General features: G+C 40.4%; 1 protein-coding gene across 2 annotated transcripts in view; it reads left to right on the top strand.

Annotated features, from left to right (window-relative positions):
• LOC110524910 (uncharacterized) overlaps positions 1-16,780 on the top strand; it is a 29,928-nt gene extending 13,148 nt beyond the window's left edge. The window contains exons 5-8 of one of the 2 annotated variants that reach the window (XM_090198937.1): positions 7,298-7,332; positions 7,601-7,652; positions 7,878-8,002; positions 14,864-16,780. In XM_090198937.1, the coding sequence (XP_090055063.1) occupies positions 7,298-7,332; positions 7,601-7,652; positions 7,878-8,002; positions 14,864-15,109 (458 nt within the window). In that variant the 3' untranslated portion in view covers positions 15,110-16,780. Of the gene's footprint in view, positions 1-7,297; positions 7,333-7,600; positions 7,653-7,877; positions 8,009-14,863 lie in introns of both variants that reach the window. The other variant, XM_090198936.1, reaches the window with a different exon arrangement.
• The last annotated feature ends 1,932 nt before the right edge of the window (positions 16,781-18,712 follow it).

Genomic DNA, 18,712 nt, shown 5'->3' with positions numbered 1-18,712 from the left:
TTCCCTACTCCAGTCCTCCAGTACTACCAGCAGTACAGTGTGTTGTAGCCCTGGATACACTCACCTGATTCAACTCATAGTAAACTCTATTCCCTATAACAGTGGTTCCCAGCTCCAGTCCTACAGTACTACCAGCAGTACAGTTTGTTGTAGCCCTCGACAAACACACCTGATTCTACTTGGTAACTAATCGTCAGGTGAGTTTATCCAGGGCTACAACACACAAAGTGTACTGTTGTGCGTACTGTAGGACTGGAGCTGGGAACCACTGCTGTAGGGAATAGGGGGGCCATTTTAACTCCCAAACACAGGGGAAGATCAGAGTTTACTATGAGTTGAATCAGGTGAGTTTATCCAGGGCTACAATACAAAAAGTGTACTGTTGGTGAAGAGGAAAAGGAAATACAACCCTGACCCAGAGAAGCATCAGCATTGTTCTGACCGGACTTCCTGTGGAGGGTCGGAACCCAGAGAAGCATCAGCATTGTTCTGACCGGACTTCCTGTGGAGGGTCGGAACCCAGAGAAGCATCAGCATTGTTCTGACCGGACATCCTGTGGAGGGTCGGAACCCAGAGAAGCATCAGCATTGTTCTGACCGGACTTCCTGTGGAGGGTCGGAACCCAGAGAAGCATCAGCATTGTTCTGACCGGACATCCTGTGGAGGGTCGGAACCCAGAGAAGCATCAGCATTGTTCTGACCGGACTTCCTGTGGAGGGTCGGAACCCAGAGAAGCATCAGCATTGTTCTGACCGGACTTCCTGTGGAGGGTCGGAACCCAGAGAAGCATCAGCATTGTTCTGACCGGACATCCTGTGGAGGGTCGGAACACAGAGAAGCATCAGCATTGTTCTGACCGGACATCCTGTGGAGGGTCGGAACCCAGAGAAGCATCAGCATTGTTCTGACCGGACTTCCTGTGGAGGGTCGGAACCCAGAGAAGCATCAGCATTGTTCTGACCGGACTTCCTGTGGAGGGTCGGAACGCAGAGAAGCATCAGCATTGTTCTGACCGGACTTCCTGTGGAGGGTCGGAACCCAGAGAAGCATCGGCATTGTTCTGACCGGACATCCTGTGGAGGGTCAGAAACTAAATCACAGTCAGCATGATTTTAATAGCGGGTGAGAGCATTCACAGCCGACCGCTCAGACTGGTGAGGGCATACCAGCCAACCGTTTTTATCATTTCTATAGGCTATGCAATTGTGTGAGAAAACAGTGATGGCCTCTATTAAAAAGAGGAGGATCCTATCAGCTTTCTATAGACTATACCTACTATATTTATTTCTCAACTTTACTAATATTAAGCACATTGCTTATATTTACAACAGGAGTATAGCCTACCTGGCTGGTATGAAAATGAACCACGGGAAAATCGTCCTCCATTCGCTATTTAACCCTCCTGTTGTGTTCCGTTCGAATTGGACCGATTTACCGAAGTTTTCTCTCTAAGAAATGTAGTTAATTTAATCTGATTGCCATAAGGTTCCATGACTTTGTCCACACAGGGCATCTGAACACACACAATACATTTGGATGATTTTCATACAATTTTAGGTTTTAAATTAAACGTTTGTACACCTGTGGTGTTCCCGGTCAAAAATGACCGGTCGTTAGAAATCAATGGGTGAGACTACAATTAGTGTATAAAATTGAGTTCAGGCACATGCCCATTCATCAGATGGACACACTTCCACTCCCAGACCCCCCCATGCCATGTATGTTTGAACACACACACACACACACACACACACACACACACACACACACACACCTCACTCCCCTTCTTGGCTTCCATGGCACCCCCCACGGGAACCTTTCCCCAATATAATCTTTCCCCCACGGTAACCACACCTCTTGGCATTCTCACAAACAATCGCAACATTGTTTCAATAATATATAGAACTTTTCTCCAGCTATGGTATATAAAGCTTATTTGAGGCCTTTCTCACAATTCATTCTGTGGCAGCACAATGACCAAACGATATACTGTATGTGAGGCTCTTGATCATATCTTTGATCATGACACTGGTGAGGAGGAGAGTCCTTGTTATTAAACTATGACACAAAGTAGTCTGTGATAAATCGCACAATATGTTTTATCTGAGTATTTGTTTTAGTTAAAATAATCCATACATTGGTTTTTTTTTTACTCAATGAGGCCTACAGGCCATCAATAGCAAATAGAAGGTCAAAACTTGTAATGTTCACACGAACTTAAGTTGATTAAAAGATCTAACACAACATTAGGTGATAATGTGTATTATTATGGATTTATTGTGATGGTGTAGGTAGACTATATTACATGGATTTATTGTGACGGTGTAGACTATAATACATGGATTTATTGTGACGGTGTAGGTAGACTATATTACATGGATTTATTGTGATGGTGTAGGTAGACTATATTACATGGATTTATTGTGATGGTGTAGACTATATTACATGGATTTATTGTGATGGTGTAGACTATATTACATGGATTTATTGTGATGGTGTAGACTATATTACATGGATTTATTGTGATGGTGTAGACTATATTACATGGATTTATTGTGATGGTGTAGGTAGACTATATTACATGGATTTATTGTGATGGTGTAGGTAGACTATATTACATGGATTTATTGTGACGGTGTAGGTAGACTATATTACATGGATTTATTGTGATGGTGTAGGTAGACTATATTACATGGATTTATTGTGACGGTGTAGGTAGACTATATTACATGGATTTATTGTGATGGTGTAGGTAGACTGTATTACATGGATTTATTGTGATGGTGTAGACTATATTACATGGATTTATTGTGATGGTGTAGACTATATTACATGGATTTATTGTGATGGTGTAGGTAGACTATATTACATGGATTTATTGTGACGGTGTAGACTATATTACATGGATTTATTGTGATGGTGTAGACTATATTACATGGATTTATTGTGATGGTGTAGACTATATTACATGGAGTTATTGTGATGGTGTAGGTAGACTATATTACATGGATTTATTGTGATGGTGTAGACTATATTACATGGATTTATTGTGATGGTGTAGACTATATTACATGGATTTATTGTGATGGTGTAGACTATATTACATGGATTTATTGTGATGGTGTAGGTAGACTATATTACATGGATTTATTGTGATGGTGTAGGTAGACTATATTACATGGATTTATTGTGATGGTGTAGACTATATTACGTGGATTTATTGTGACTGTGTAGACTATATTACATGGATTTATTGTGATGGTGTAGACTATATTACATGGATTTATTGTGATGGTGTAGACTATATTACATGGATTTATTGTGATGGTGTAGGTAGACTATATTACATGGATTTATTGTGATGGTGTAGGTAGACTATATTACATGGATTTATTGTGATGGTGTAGGTAGACTATATTACATGGATTTATTGTGATGGTGTAGACTATATTACGTGGATTTATTGTGACTGTGTAGACTATATTACATGGATTTATTGTGATGGTGTAGACTATATTACATGGATTTATTGTGATGGTGTAGACTATATTACATGGATTTATTGTGATGGTGTAGACTATATTACATGGATTTATTGTGATGGTGTAGGTAGACTATATTACATGGATTTATTGTGATGGTGTAGACTATATTACATGGATTTATTGTGATGGTGTAGACTATATTACATGGATTTATTGTGATGGTGTAGGTAGACTATATTACATGGATTTATTGTGATGGTGTAGACTATATTACATGGATTTATTGTGATGGTGTAGACTATATTACATGGATTTATTGTGATGGTGTAGACTATATTACATGGATTTATTGTGATGGTGTAGACTATATTACATGGATTTATTGTGATGGTGTAGGTAGACTATATTACATGGATTTATTGTGATGGTGTAGGTAGACTATATTACATGGATTTATTGTGATGGTGTAGACTATATTACATGGATTTATTGTGATGGTGTAGACTATATTACATGGATTTATTGTGATGGTGTAGGTAGACTATATTACATGGATTTATTGTGATGGTGTAGACTAAATTACATGGATTTATTGTGATGGTGTAGACTATATTACATGGATTTATTGTGATGGTGTAGACTATATTACATGGATTTATTGTGATGGTGTAGGTAGACTATATTACATGGATTTATTGTGATGGTGTAGGTAGACTATATTACATGGATTTATTGTGATGGTGTAGACTATATTACATGGATTTATTGTGATGGTGTAGACTATATTACATGGATTTATTGTGACGGTGTAGGTAGACTATATTACATGGATTTATTGTGATGGTGTAGACTATATTACATGGATGTATTGTGATGGTGTAGACTATATTACATGGATTTATTGTGATGGTGTAGGCTATATTACATGGATTTATTGTGATGGTGTAGGTAGACTATATTACATGGATTTATTGTGATGGTGTAGACTATATTACATGGATTTATTGTGATGGTGTAGGTAGACTATATTACATGGATTTATTGTGATGGTGTAGGTAGACTATATTACATGGATTTATTGTGATGGTGTAGACTATATTACATGGATTTATTGTGATGGTGTAGGTAGACTATATTACATGGATTTATTGTGATGGTGTAGACTATATTACATGGATTTATTGTGATGGTGTAGACTATATTACATGGATTTATTGTGATGGTGTAGGTAGACTATATTACATGGATTTATTGTGATGGTGTAGGTAGACTATATTACATGGATTTATTGTGATGGTGTAGACTATATTACATGGATTTATTGTGATGGTGTAGACTATATTACATGGATTTATTGTGACGGTGTAGGTAGACTATATTACATGGATTTATTGTGATGGTGTAGACTATATTACATGGATTTATTGTGATGGTGTAGACTATATTACATGGATTTATTGTGATGGTGTAGGTAGACTATATTACATGGATTTATTGTGATGGTGTAGACTATATTACATGGATTTATTGTGATGGTGTAGACTATATTACATGGATTTATTGTGATGGTGTAGGTAGACTATATTACATGGATTTATTGTGATGGTGTAGGTAGACTATATTACATGGATTTATTGTGATGGTGTAGACTATATTACATGGATTTATTGTGATGGTGTAGGGAGACTATATTACATGGATTTATTGTGATGGTGTAGGTAGACTATATTACATGGATTTATTGTGATGGTGTAGACTATATTACATGGATTTATTGTGATGGTGTAGACTATATTACATGGATTTATTGTGACGGTGTAGACTATATTACATGGAGTTATTGTGATGGTGTAGACTATATTACATGGATTTATTGTGATGGTGTAGGTAGACTATATTACATGGATTTATTGTGATGGTGTAGGTAGACTATATTACATGGATTTATTGTGATGGTGTAGGTAGACTATATTACATGGATTTATTGTGATGGTGTAGACTATATTACATGGAGTTATTGTGATGGTGTAGGTAGACTATATTACATGGATTTATTGTGATGGTGTAGGTAGATTATATTACATGGATTTATTGTGATGGTGTAGGTAGACTATATTACATGGATTTATTGTGATGGTGTAGACTATATTACATGGATTTATTGTGACGGTGTAGGTAGACTATATTACATGGATGTATTGTGATGGTGTAGGTAGACTATATTACATGGATTTATTGTGATGGTGTAGGTAGACTATATTACATGGATTTATTGTGATGGTGTAGACTATATTACATGGATTTATTGTGATGGTGTAGACTATATTACATGGATTTATTGTGATGGTGTAGACTATATTACATGGATTTATTGTGATGGTGTAGGTAGACTATATTACATGGATTTATTGTGATGGTGTAGGTAGACTATATTACATGGATTTATTGTGATGGTGTAGACTATATTACATGGATTTATTGTGACGGTGTAGGTAGACTATATTACATGGATTTATTGTGATGGTGTAGACTATATTACATGGATTTATTGTGATGGTGTAGACTATATTACATGGATTTATTGTGATGGTGTAGGTAGACTATATTACATGGATTTATTGTGATGGTGTAGACTATATTACATGGATTTATTGTGATGGTGTAGACTATATTACATGGATTTATTGTGATGGTGTAGGTAGACTATATTACATGGATTTATTGTGATGGTGTAGGTAGACTATATTACATGGATTTATTGTGATGGTGTAGGTAGACTATATTACATGGAGTTATTGTGATGATGTAGGTAGACTATATTACATGGATTTATTGTGATGGTGTAGGTAGACTATATTACATGGATTTATTGTGACGGTGTAGGTAGACTATATTACATGGATTTATTGTGATGGTGTAGACTATATTACATGGATTTATTGTGATGGTGTAGACTATATTACATGGATTTATTGTGATGGTGTAGGTAGACTATATTACATGGATTTATTGTGACGGTGTAGGTAGACTATATTACATGGATTTATTGTGACGGTGTAGACTATATTACATGGATTTATTGTGATGGTGTAGACTATATTACATGGATTTATTGTGATGGTGTAGGTAGACTATATTACATGGATTTATTGTGATGGTGTAGACTATATTACATGGATTTATTGTGATGGTGTAGACTATATTACATGGATTTATTGTGATGGTGTAGGTAGACTATATTACATGGAGTTATTGTGATGGTGTAGACTATATTACATGGATTTATTGTGATGGTGTAGGTAGACTATATTACATGGATTTATTGTGATGGTGTAGACTATATTACATGGATTTATTGTGATGGTGTAGGTAGACTATATTACATGGATTTATTGTGATGGTGTAGGTAGACTATATTACATGGATTTATTGTGATGGTGTAGACTATATTACATGGATTTATTGGACTTTTCTAAAAAAACAAAGTAGATGCTCCTAAGGTCTGCATCAGTGGCTTGTAGTCTGTGTGGAAGCCAGGAGATGCTGAATGTGTTTATGGTCATTAACGGTACATTACCGTGAGACCGACCAGTTATTTGATTGATCTTCCCCTGCTGACAACATGGCCGCCACAGCCCTAGTTTAGATCACTCTATTCTCCTGCCTGAAGTTGGGGTCAGGGGTCCCAAATGGAACCCTATGTAGTGCATCACTTTTGTTGGGCCCTGGTCAAATGTAAGGGAATAGGGTGCCATTTGGGACAAAGTTCAGAGTTAGGAACTCATCCAGGATCTGATTCTATCTGTTACAGGATTCGTCGATAAAACCAAAACAAGAGACTTCCAGGTAGAGTATCTCATCTTTGAACAAACATTTTTACAGCACATTATTACATGACTTATTATTGTACCGAACAACGATGAAGGTTGGGAGTAATGCTGTGCTCCTAAAGACCTACACCATCACTCCTAAAGACTGACTAGATGTATGTGATGTGTGTTGCAGCCTGCTGTGGTGTATCAACAAGCTCCCCTTGTTCTACTAAACTGTATGAAAGGGTGAGGGTAGGATGAGCTCCTAAAGACTGACTAGATGTATGTGATGTGTGTTGCAGCCTGCTGTGGTGCATCTACAAGGACAGGAAACCACCATTCAGGTTAAGGAAGGTAAGTGTCCATTGTAGATTAAACCTTTTGCGTGGTATTATCTACGTTCAATACTGTAGGTGTACATTTACTCCTGTTCAGAGGTGCTCTGGGTGTTTACTCTGGTTGTTTTGACTGCCTTTCCCCCACGATGATTGATTGATTGATTGATGTCTTTGTCTAGACCTGTCTGAAGGTGTTTTGACTGCCTTTCCCCCACGATGATTGATTGATGTCTTTGTCTAGACCTGTCTGAAGGTGTCTTGAGGAACTGGAAGATGGTGTCGATCCACCACCGTGTCTTCAAGATGCACTCTCGCTCCGGACAACTGGAGGTTCTACTGGACGGCATCTACTTCATATATAGTCAGGTAGAAGTGAGTAGTGACTACTACAATAATACTATTGATTTACATTACTAATACTATATACTACTACAGTCTCTACCTACTTCATATATAGTCAGGTAGAAGTGAGTAGTGACTACTACAATAATACTACGACTTTACATTACTAATACTATATACTACTACAGTCTCTACCTACTTCATATATAGTCAGGTAGAAGTGAGTAGTGACTACTACAATAATACTACAACTTTACATTACTAATACTATATACTACTACAGTCTCTACCTACTTCATATATAGTCAGGTAGAAGTGAGTAGTGACTACTACAATAATACTACGACTTTACATTACTAATACTATATACTACTACAGTCTCTACCTACTTCATATATAGTCAGGTAGAAGTGAGTAGTGACTACTACATTAAAACTATTGATTTACATTACTAATACTATATACTACTACAGTCTCTACCTACTTCATATATAGTCAGGTAGAAGTGAGTAGTGACTACTACATTAATACTATTGATTTACATTACTAATACTATATACTACTACAGTCTCTACCTACTTCATATATAGTCAGGTAGAAGTGAGTAGTGACTACTACATTAATACTTAGACTTTACATTACTAATACTATATACTACTACAGTCTCAACCTACTTCATATATAGTCAGATAGAAGTGAGTAGTGACTACTACATTAATACTATGACTTTACATTACTAATACTATATACTATTACAGTCTCTACCTACTTCATATATAGTCAGATAGAAGTGAGTAGTGACTACTACAATAATATTACAATTCTACAATAATCCTACAGTAATACTACAGCTCTACTACAATAATACTACATTACTAAGTACTACTACAGTCTCTACCTATTTTATATATAGTAATACTACAAATGTACTACAGTAATGCTACAACTGTACTATAGTAATACTACAGCTCTACTACAATAATACTACATTACTAAGTACTACTACAGTCTCTACCTATTTTATATATAGTAATACTACAAATGTACTACAGTAATACTATAGTAATGCTACAACTGTACAACAATAATACCACAACTGTACTATAGTAATACTACAACCGTAATACTACAAATACTACAGTAATACCACAACTACTACAGCTGTACTAAAGTAATACCACAACAGTACTATAGTAATACTACAGTAATACTACAACTACTATAGTAATACTACAACTACTATAGTAATACTACAAATACTACAGTAATACTACAACTACTATAGTAATACTACAACTATGCTATAGTAATACTACAACAGTACTATAGTAATACTACAACTCTACTAATACTACAATTTCATTTGTCACATGATTGGTAAACAACAGGTGTAGACTAACAGTGAAATGCTTACTTATGGGTCCTTTTCCAACAATGCAGAGTTCAAGATAAATAGTGACACAAGGAATAACTAATAACGAGTAAATATAACATGGCTATATACAGGAAGTAGAAAATAATATGGCTATATACAGGAAGTAGAAAATAACATGGCTATATACAGGAAGTAGAAAATAACACGGCTATATACAGGAAGTAGAAAATAACATGGCTATATACAGGAAGTAGAAAATAACACGGCTATATACAGGAAGTAGAAAATAACACGGCTATATACAGGAAGTAAAAAATAACATGGCTATATACAGGGAGTAGAAAATAACACGGCTATATACAGGAAGTAGAAAATAACACGACTATATACAGGAAGTAAAAAATAACATGGCTATATACAGGAAGTAGAAAATAACACGGCTATATACAGGAAGTAGAAAATAACATGGCTATATACAGGAAGTAAAAAATAACACGGCTATATACAGGAAGTACAAAATAACAAGGCTATATACAGGAAGTAGAACATAACATGGCTATATACAGGAAGTAGAAAATAACATGGCTATATACAGGAAGTAGAAAATAACATGGCTATATACAGGAAGTAAATCATAACACGACTATATACAGGAAGTAGAAAATAACACAACTATATACAGGAAGTAGAAAATAACATGGCTATATACAGGAAGTAAATCATAACACGACTATATACAGGAAGTAGAAAATAACACGACTATATACAGGAAGTAGAAAATAACACGACTATATACAGGAAGTAGAAAATAACACGACTATATACAGGAAGTAAATAATAACACAACTATATACAGGAAGTAGAAAATAACACGACTATATACAGGGAGTAGGAAATAACAAGGCTATATACAGGAAGTAAATCATAACACGACTATATACAGGAAATAGAAAATAACATGGCTATATACATTTTGTTACGTTACTGTCTTATTCTAAAATGTATTAAATAGTTTTTTCCCTCATCCACTTACACACAATACTGACATCACAATACCCCATAATGACATCACAATACTCCATAATGACATCACAATACCCCATATGACAAAGCAAAAACAAATGTTTAGAAATTTTAACTTAAAAAAAAAACGCTTGGCATTCGGGACCCTTTACTCAGCACTTTGTTGAAGCACCTTCAGCAGTGATTACAGCCTCCAGTCTTGTTGGTTGTGACGCTAAAAGCTTGGCACACCTGTATTTGGGCAGTTTCTCTCATTCTTCTCTGTAGATCCTCTCAAGCTCTGTCAGGTTGGATGGGGAGTGTTGCTGCACAGCTATTTTCAGGTCTCTCCAGAGATATTCGATCGGGTTCAAGTCTGGGCTCCGGCTGGGCCACTCAAGGACATTCAGAGACTTGTCCCAAAGCCACTCCTGCATTGTCTTGGCTGTGTTCTTCGGGTCATTGTCCTGTTGGAAGGTGAACCTTCGCTCCAGTCTGAGGTCCTGAGTGCTCTGGAGACTCTCTCTGTAAATTTGCTCTGTTCATCTTTGCCTCGATCCTGACTAGTCTCGCAGTCCCTGCCGCTGAAAAACATCCCCACAGCATGATTCTGCCACCACCATGCTTCATCGTAGGGATGGTGCCAGGTTTCCTCCAGACGTGACGCTTGGCATTCAGGTCAAAGAGTTCAATCTTGGTTTCATCAGACCAGAGAGTCATGTTTCTGTTGGTCTGAGAGTCTTCAGGTGCCTTTTGGCAAATTCCAAGCGGGCTGTCATGTGCCTTTGTCTGAGGAGTGGCTTCTGTCTGGCCACTCTACCATAAAGGCCTGATTGGTGGCGTGCTGCAGAGATGGTTGTCCTTCTGGAAGGTTCTCCCATGTCCACAGAGGAACTCTGGAGCTCTGTCAGACTGACCATTGGATTCTTGGTCACCTCCCTGACCAAGGCCCTTCTCCCCTGATTGCTCAGTTTGAACGGACGTCCAGCTCTAGGAAGAGTCTTGGTGTTACCAAACTTCTTCTATTTAGGAATGGAGGCCAAACTGGGGACCTTCAATGCTGCAGAAACGTTTTGGTGCCCTTCCCCAGATCTGTTCCTCAACACAATCCTGTCTCGGAGCCATACGGACAATTCCTTTGACCTCATGGTTTGGGTTTTGCTCTGACATGCACTGTCAACTGTGGGACCTTATATAGGCAGGTGTGTTGCCTTTCCATATCATGTCCAATCAGTTGAATTGACCGCAGGTGGACTCCAATCAAGTTGTAGAAACATCTCAAGGATGATCAATGGAAACAGGATGCACCTGAGCTGAATTTCGAGTCTCATAAGGGTCTGAGTACTTATGTAAATAAGGTCATTCTGTTTTGTATTTGTAGTAAATGTTTAAAAATGTTTGTTTTTTAAATGTTTCACTTTGTCATTATGGGGTATTGTGATGTCATTATGGGGTATTGTGATGTCATTATGGGGTATTGGGATGTCATAATGGGGTATTGGGATGTCATTATGGGGTATTGGGATGTCATTATGGGGTATTGTGATGTCATTATGGGGTATTGTGATGTCATTATGGGGTATTTGTGTGTAGACTGATGAGGATTATTTTATTTTTTAATACATTTTGGAATAAGGATTTAACGTAACAAAAAGTTGTAGAAAGTCAAGGGGTCTGAATACTTTCCGAATGCACTGTACAGAGGGAGTACCGATTCAATGTGCAGTGGTACAAGGCAATAGACTGAGCTGTAGTGTGTGTGTGTGTGTGGTGCGTACACTGAGTTTACAAAATATTAAGAACACCTTCTCTTTCCATGACATAAACTGACCAGGTGAATCCAGGTGAAAGCTATGATCCCCTATTGATGTCACTTGTTAAATCCACTTCAATCAGTGTAGATGAAGGGGGAGGAGACACGTTAAAGAAGGATGTTAAAGCCTTGAGACATTTCAGACATAGATTGTGTATGTGTTCCATTCAGAGGGTGAATGAGCAAGATGAAAGTGCCTTTGAACAGGGTATGGTAGTAGGTGCCAGGTGCACCGGTTTGAGTGTCAAGAACTGCAACGCTGCTGGGTTTTTCACACTCAACAGTTTTCCATGTGTCCACCACCCCAAAGGACATCCAGCCAACTTAACACAACTGTGGGAAGCCTTGGAGTCAACATGGGCCAGCATTCCTGTATACCTTGTAGAGTCCATGCCTGATGAATTGATGCTGTTCTGTGGGCAAAAGGGAGTTAAACACAATATTACAGTGCCTTGCGAAAGTATTCGGCCCCCTTGAACTTTGCAACCTTTTGCCACATTTCAGGCTTCAAACATAAAGATATCAAACTGTATTTTTTTGTGAAGAATCAACAACAAGTGGGACACAATCATGAAGTGGAACGACATTTATTGGATATTTCAAACCTTTTTAACAAATCAAAAACTGAAAAATTGGGTGTGCAAAATTATTCAGCCCCTTTACTTTCAGTGCAGCAAACTCTCTCCAGAAGTTCAGTGAGGATCTCTGAATGATCCAATGTTGACCTAAATGACTAATGATGATAAATACAATCCACCTGTGTGTAATCAAGTCTCCGTATAAATGCACCTGCACTGTGATAGTCTCAGAGGTCCGTTAAAAGCGCAGAGAGCATCATGAAGAACAAGGAACACACCAGGCAGGTCCGAGATACTGTTGTGAAGAAGTTTAAAGCCGGATTTGGATACAAAAAGATTTCCCAAGCTTTAAACATCCCAAGGAGCACTGTGCAAGCGATAATATTGAAATGGAAGGAGTATCAGACCACTGCAAATCTACCAAGACCTGGCCGTCCCTCTAAACTTTCAGCTCATACAAGGAGAAGACTGATCAGAGATGCAGCCAAGAGGCCCATGATCACTCTGGATGAACTGCAGAGATCTACAGCTGAGGTGGGAGACTCTGTCCATAGGACAACAATCAGTCGTATATTGCACAAATCTGGCCTTTATGGAAGAGTGGCAAGAAGAAAGCCATTTCTTAAAGATATCCATAAAAAGTGTCGTTTAAAGTTTGCCACAAGCCACCTGGGAGACACACCAAACATGTGGAAGAAGGTGCTCTGGTCAGATGAAACCAAAATTGAACTTTTTGGCAACAATGCAAGACGTTATGTTTGGCGTAAAAGCAACACAGCTGAACACACCATCCCCACTGTCAAACATGGTGGTGGCAGCATCATGGTTTGGGCCTGCTTTTCTTCAGCAGGGACAGGGAAGATGGTTAAAATTGATGGGAAGATGGATGGAGCCAAATACAGGACCATTCTGGAAGAAAACCTGATGGAGTCTGCAAAAGACCTGAGACTGGGACGGAGATTTGTCTTCCAACAAGACAATGATCCAAAACATAAAGCAAAATCTACAATGGAATGGTTCAAAAATAAACATATCCAGGTGTTAGAATGGCCAAGTCAAACTCCAGACCTGAATCCAATCGAGAATCTGTGGAAAGAACTGAAAACTGCTGTTCACAAATGCTCTCCATCCAACCTCACTGAGCTTGAGCTGTTTTGCAAGGAGGAATGGGAAAAAATGTCAGTCTCTCGATGTGCAAAACTGATAGAGACATACCCCAAGCGACTTACAGCTGTAATCGCAGCAAAAGGTGGCGCTACAAAGTATTAACTTAAGGGGGCTGAATAATTTTGCACTCCCAATTTTTCAGTTTTTGATTTGTTAAAAAAGTTTGAAATATCCAATAAATGTCGTTCCACTTCATGATTGTGTCCCACTTGTTGTTGATTCTTCACAAAAAAATACAGTTTTATATCTTTATGTTTGAAGCCTGAAATGTGGCAAAAGGTCGCAAAGTTCAAGGGGGCCGAATACTTTCGCAAGGCACTGTAATATTAGGAAGGTTTTGTGTATGTAGTGTGTGATGATGATACCTCCCCCCAGGTGTACTATCCACTTACTCTGACCCTCTTCCTCCTCTACCTGACCCTCTCTCCTCTTCCTCCTCTACCTGACCCTCTCTCGTCTTCCTCCTCTACCTGACCCTCTCTCCTCATCCTCCTCTACCTGACCCTCTCTCCTCATCCTCCTCTACCTGACCCTCTCTCCTCATCCTCCTCTACCTGACCCTCTCTCCTCTTCCTCCTCTACCTGACCCTCTCTCGTCTTCCTCCTCTACCTGACCCTCTCTCGTCTTCCTCCTCTACCTGACCCTCTCTCGTCTTCCTCCTCTACCTGACCCTCTCTCGTCTTCCTCCTCTACCTGACCCTCTCTCCTCTTCCTCCTCTACCTGACCCTCTCTCCTCTTCCTCCTCTACCTGACCCTCTCTCCTCTTCCTCCTCTACCTGACCCTCTCTCCTCTTCCTCCTCTACCTGACCCTCTCTCCTCTTCCTCCTCTACCTGACCCTCTCTCCTCTTCCTCCTCTACCTGACCCTCTCTCCTCTTCCTCCTCTACCCCTACCTCTGCCAGGTATATTCATCTTCTCTCTCTCCTTCTCCTCCATCTGTTCACCAGGTGTACTATCTCAACTTCACGGACATTGCCAGCTACGAGGTGATGGTAGACTCCACCCCCTTCCTGCGTTGTACCTGCAGCATGGAGACAGGACAGAGGAAGTTCAACACGTGCTACACGGCGGGGGTCAGCCTGCTGAGGGCGGGACAAAGGATCTCCATCAGGATGGTCTATGATGACACGCTGATCAGCATGACCAATCATACTACGTTCCTGGGGAGCGTCAGGCTGGGGGATTCCCCCTGACCATGACCAATACGGCACAACTTCCTGGGGCTCCCTGACCAATCACACCTCCTTCCTGGGACTTCCTGACCAATCATACTACGTTTCTGGGGAGCGTCAGGCTGGGGGGATTCCCCCTGACCATGACCAATACGGCACAACTTCCTGGGGCTCCCTGACCAATCACACCTCCTTCCTGGGACTTCCTGACCAATCATACTACGTTTCTGGGGAGCGTCAGGCTGGGGGATTCCCCCTGACCATGACCAATACGGCACAACTTCCTGGGGCTCCCTGACCAATCACACCTCCTTCCTGGGAATTCCTGACCAATCATACTACGTTCCTGGGGAGCGTCAGGCTGGGGGATTCCCCCTGACCATGACCAATACGGCACAACTTCCTGGGGCTCCCTGACCAATCACACCTCCTTCCTGGGACTTCCTGATCACTACGTTCCTGGGACGTGTCTGTAACGACTGTCTTCGGGTGAAAGAGAGGAGGACCAAGATGCAGGGCGATAATCCATATTTAACAGGATACTTAAACACCGAACAAAACAACAAACCGACAAAAAAGGAATGAAGACGAAACAGTCCCGTAACGTGAACACTAAACACTGTACACAGGAACAGGAACCCACAAAATACCCACAGAATAAATATGGTTCCCAATCAGAGACAACGATAAACAGCTGCCTCTAATTGAGAAACAATGTAGGCTACAATAGACGTACAAAAACACCTAGTTAGGAAAACACCCCCCATAAACATACAAAACCCCTAGACAAGACAAAAACACATACATCACCCATGTCACACCCTGACCTAACCAAAATAACAAAGAATATTAAGGTCAGGGTGTGACAGTGTCAGGCTGGGGGATTTCCCCCTGGCCAATACGGCACCACTTCCTGGTGCTCCATGACCAATCACACTACGTTCCTGGGACTTCCTGACCAATCACACTACGTTCCTGGGACTTCCTGACCAATCACACTACGTTCCTGGGACTTCCTGACCAATCACACTACGTTCCTGGGACTTCTTGACCAATCACACTACGTTCCTGGGACTTCCTGACCAATCACACCTCCTTCCTGGGACTTCCTGACCAATCACACTACGTTCCTTTTGGAGCGTCCGGCTGGGGGGATCAGCACATCACATCAGCACATCACTAAGTAGTACAATCAATCAATTATGTGAGATAATGTGAGACATTATCTCACATTTCTTTAAGACTAAAATTTAGTTTTCAACAGCGGACATTTGTATAAAACTTGTCTCTCTGACATTTGCAACATTGTTTCAATATTCAAATTGGATCTCCATCTGTCCCCTAGTAATGAATGTGTCGGGAGTCGGGATGAGACAGACAGTCAGGCAGCATTTCTCAACCAGTGGAAATCATGAGTTGGCATCATTTTTATGGATGTATATGAAGAAATGTCAATTGAAAAAAAGATCAAGTGAAATGAAGTGCAGCTAGTTTTCAGTCTTTCCAGCTTCAGTTTGTAGTGATTGTGTTGGCTGTGTTGTTGGCTGTGTTGTTGGCTGTGTTGTTGGCTGTGTTGTTGGCTGTGTTGTTGGCTGTGTTGTTGGCTAGCTCCTCTGAACAACCGTGTCCAAACGCCTCACTATCTCATTGTTATGGATGTATACAAATAAAATGCCACTAGAAATCAGCTTATGCAAATGCAGCTACTTTGTTGTTATTCTGTCTGTTTGACGTGGCTGTAAATTAGCCGTAGTTGGCTAGCTAGCAGGCAAGGGATAAGAACGCTGCCAGTCAGTATGGCAATGGAACATCTAGAACAAACGACTGTCCATTGACACAGAACAACAAGACTGAACGACTGGGCCGCGTCCATAGATACAGAACAACAAGACTGAACGACTGGGTCTCGTCCATAGATACAGAACAACAAGACTGAACGACTGGGTCTCGTCCATAGATACAGAACCACAAGACTGAACGACTGGGTCTCGTCCATAGATACAGAACAACAAGACTGAACGACTGGGTCGAGTCCATAGATACAGAACAAAAAGACTGAACGACTGGGTCGGGTCCATAGATACAGAACAACAAGACTGAACGACTGGGTCTCGTCCATAGATACAGAACCACAAGACTGAACGACTGGGTCTCGTCCATAGATACAGAACCACAAGACTGAACGACTGGGTCTCGTCCATAGATACAGAACAACAAGACTGAACGACTGGGTCTCGTCCATAGATACAGAACCACAAGACTGAACGACTGGGTCTCGTCCATAGATACAGAACAACAAGACTGAACGACTGGGTCTCGTCCATAGATACAGAACCACAAGACTGAACGACTGGGTCTCGTCCATAGATACAAAACAACAAGACTGAACGACTGGGTCTCGTCCATAGATACAGAACAACAAGACTGAACGACTGGGTCGGGTCCATAGATACAGAACAACAAGACTGAACGACTGGGTCGGGTCCATAGATACAGAACATAAAGACTGAACGGCTGGGTCGGGTCCATAGATACAGAACAACAAGACTGAACGACTGGGTCGGGTCCATAGATACAGAACAACAAGACTGAACGACTGGGTCGGGTCCATAGATACAGAACAACAAGACTGAACGACTGGGTCTCGTCCATAGATACAGAACAACAAGACTGAACGACTGGGTCGGGTCCATAGATACAGAACAACAAGACTGAACGACTGGGTCGGGTCCATAGATACAGAACAACAAGACTGAACGACTGGGTCGAGTCCATAGATACAGAACAAAAAGACTGAACGACTGGGTCGGGTCCATAGATACAGAACAACAAGACTGAACGACTGGGTCGAGTCCATAGATACAGAACAACAAGACTGAACGACTGGGTCGAGTCCATAGATACAGAACAAAAAGACTGAACGACTGGGTCTCGTCTCTGGCAACCGAACCGATAAAACGAACGACCAGCCGGCTCGGGTAGCAACCCTAGATTTGTGTCGGGACTATATCTTATGGAAGGATGAAATAGTATGAATAAATTAATCTAACCACACCGTGTCTGTATATCCTTAAACACCGGCTTCTCAGGCCTAACAACACCGTGTCAGTATATCCTTAAACACCGGCTTCTCAGGCCTAACCACACCGTGTCAGTATATCCTTAAACACCGGCTTCTCAGGCCTAACAACACCGTGTCAGTATATCCTTAAACACCGGCTTCTCAGGCCTAACAACACCGTGTCAGTATATCCTTAAACACCGGCTTCTCAGGCCTAACCACACCGTGTCAGTATATCCTTAAACACCGGCTTCTCAGGCCTAACCACACCGTGTCAGTATATCCTTAAACACCGGCTTCTCAGGCCTAACAACACCGTGTCAGTATATCCTTAAACACCGGCTTCTCAGGCCTAACCACACCGTGTCAGTATATCCTTAAACACCGGCTTCTCAGGCCTAACAACACCGTGTCAGTATATCCTTAAACACCGGCTTCTCAGGCCTAACCACACCGTGTCAGTATATCCTTAAACACCGGCTTCTCAGGCCTAACAACACCGTGTCAGTATATCCTTAAACACCGGCTTCTCAGGCCTAACCACACCGTGTCAGTATATCCTT

The sequence above is a fragment of the Oncorhynchus mykiss genome, chromosome 14 (assembly GCF_057628025.1).
Source record: "Oncorhynchus mykiss isolate SJ-2025 chromosome 14, ASM5762802v1, whole genome shotgun sequence".
Lineage (NCBI taxonomy): Eukaryota > Metazoa > Chordata > Actinopteri > Salmoniformes > Salmonidae > Oncorhynchus > Oncorhynchus mykiss.
The sequence above is the reverse complement of the archived record's forward strand: the minus strand, read 5'-3'. Positions and strand labels throughout refer to the sequence as shown.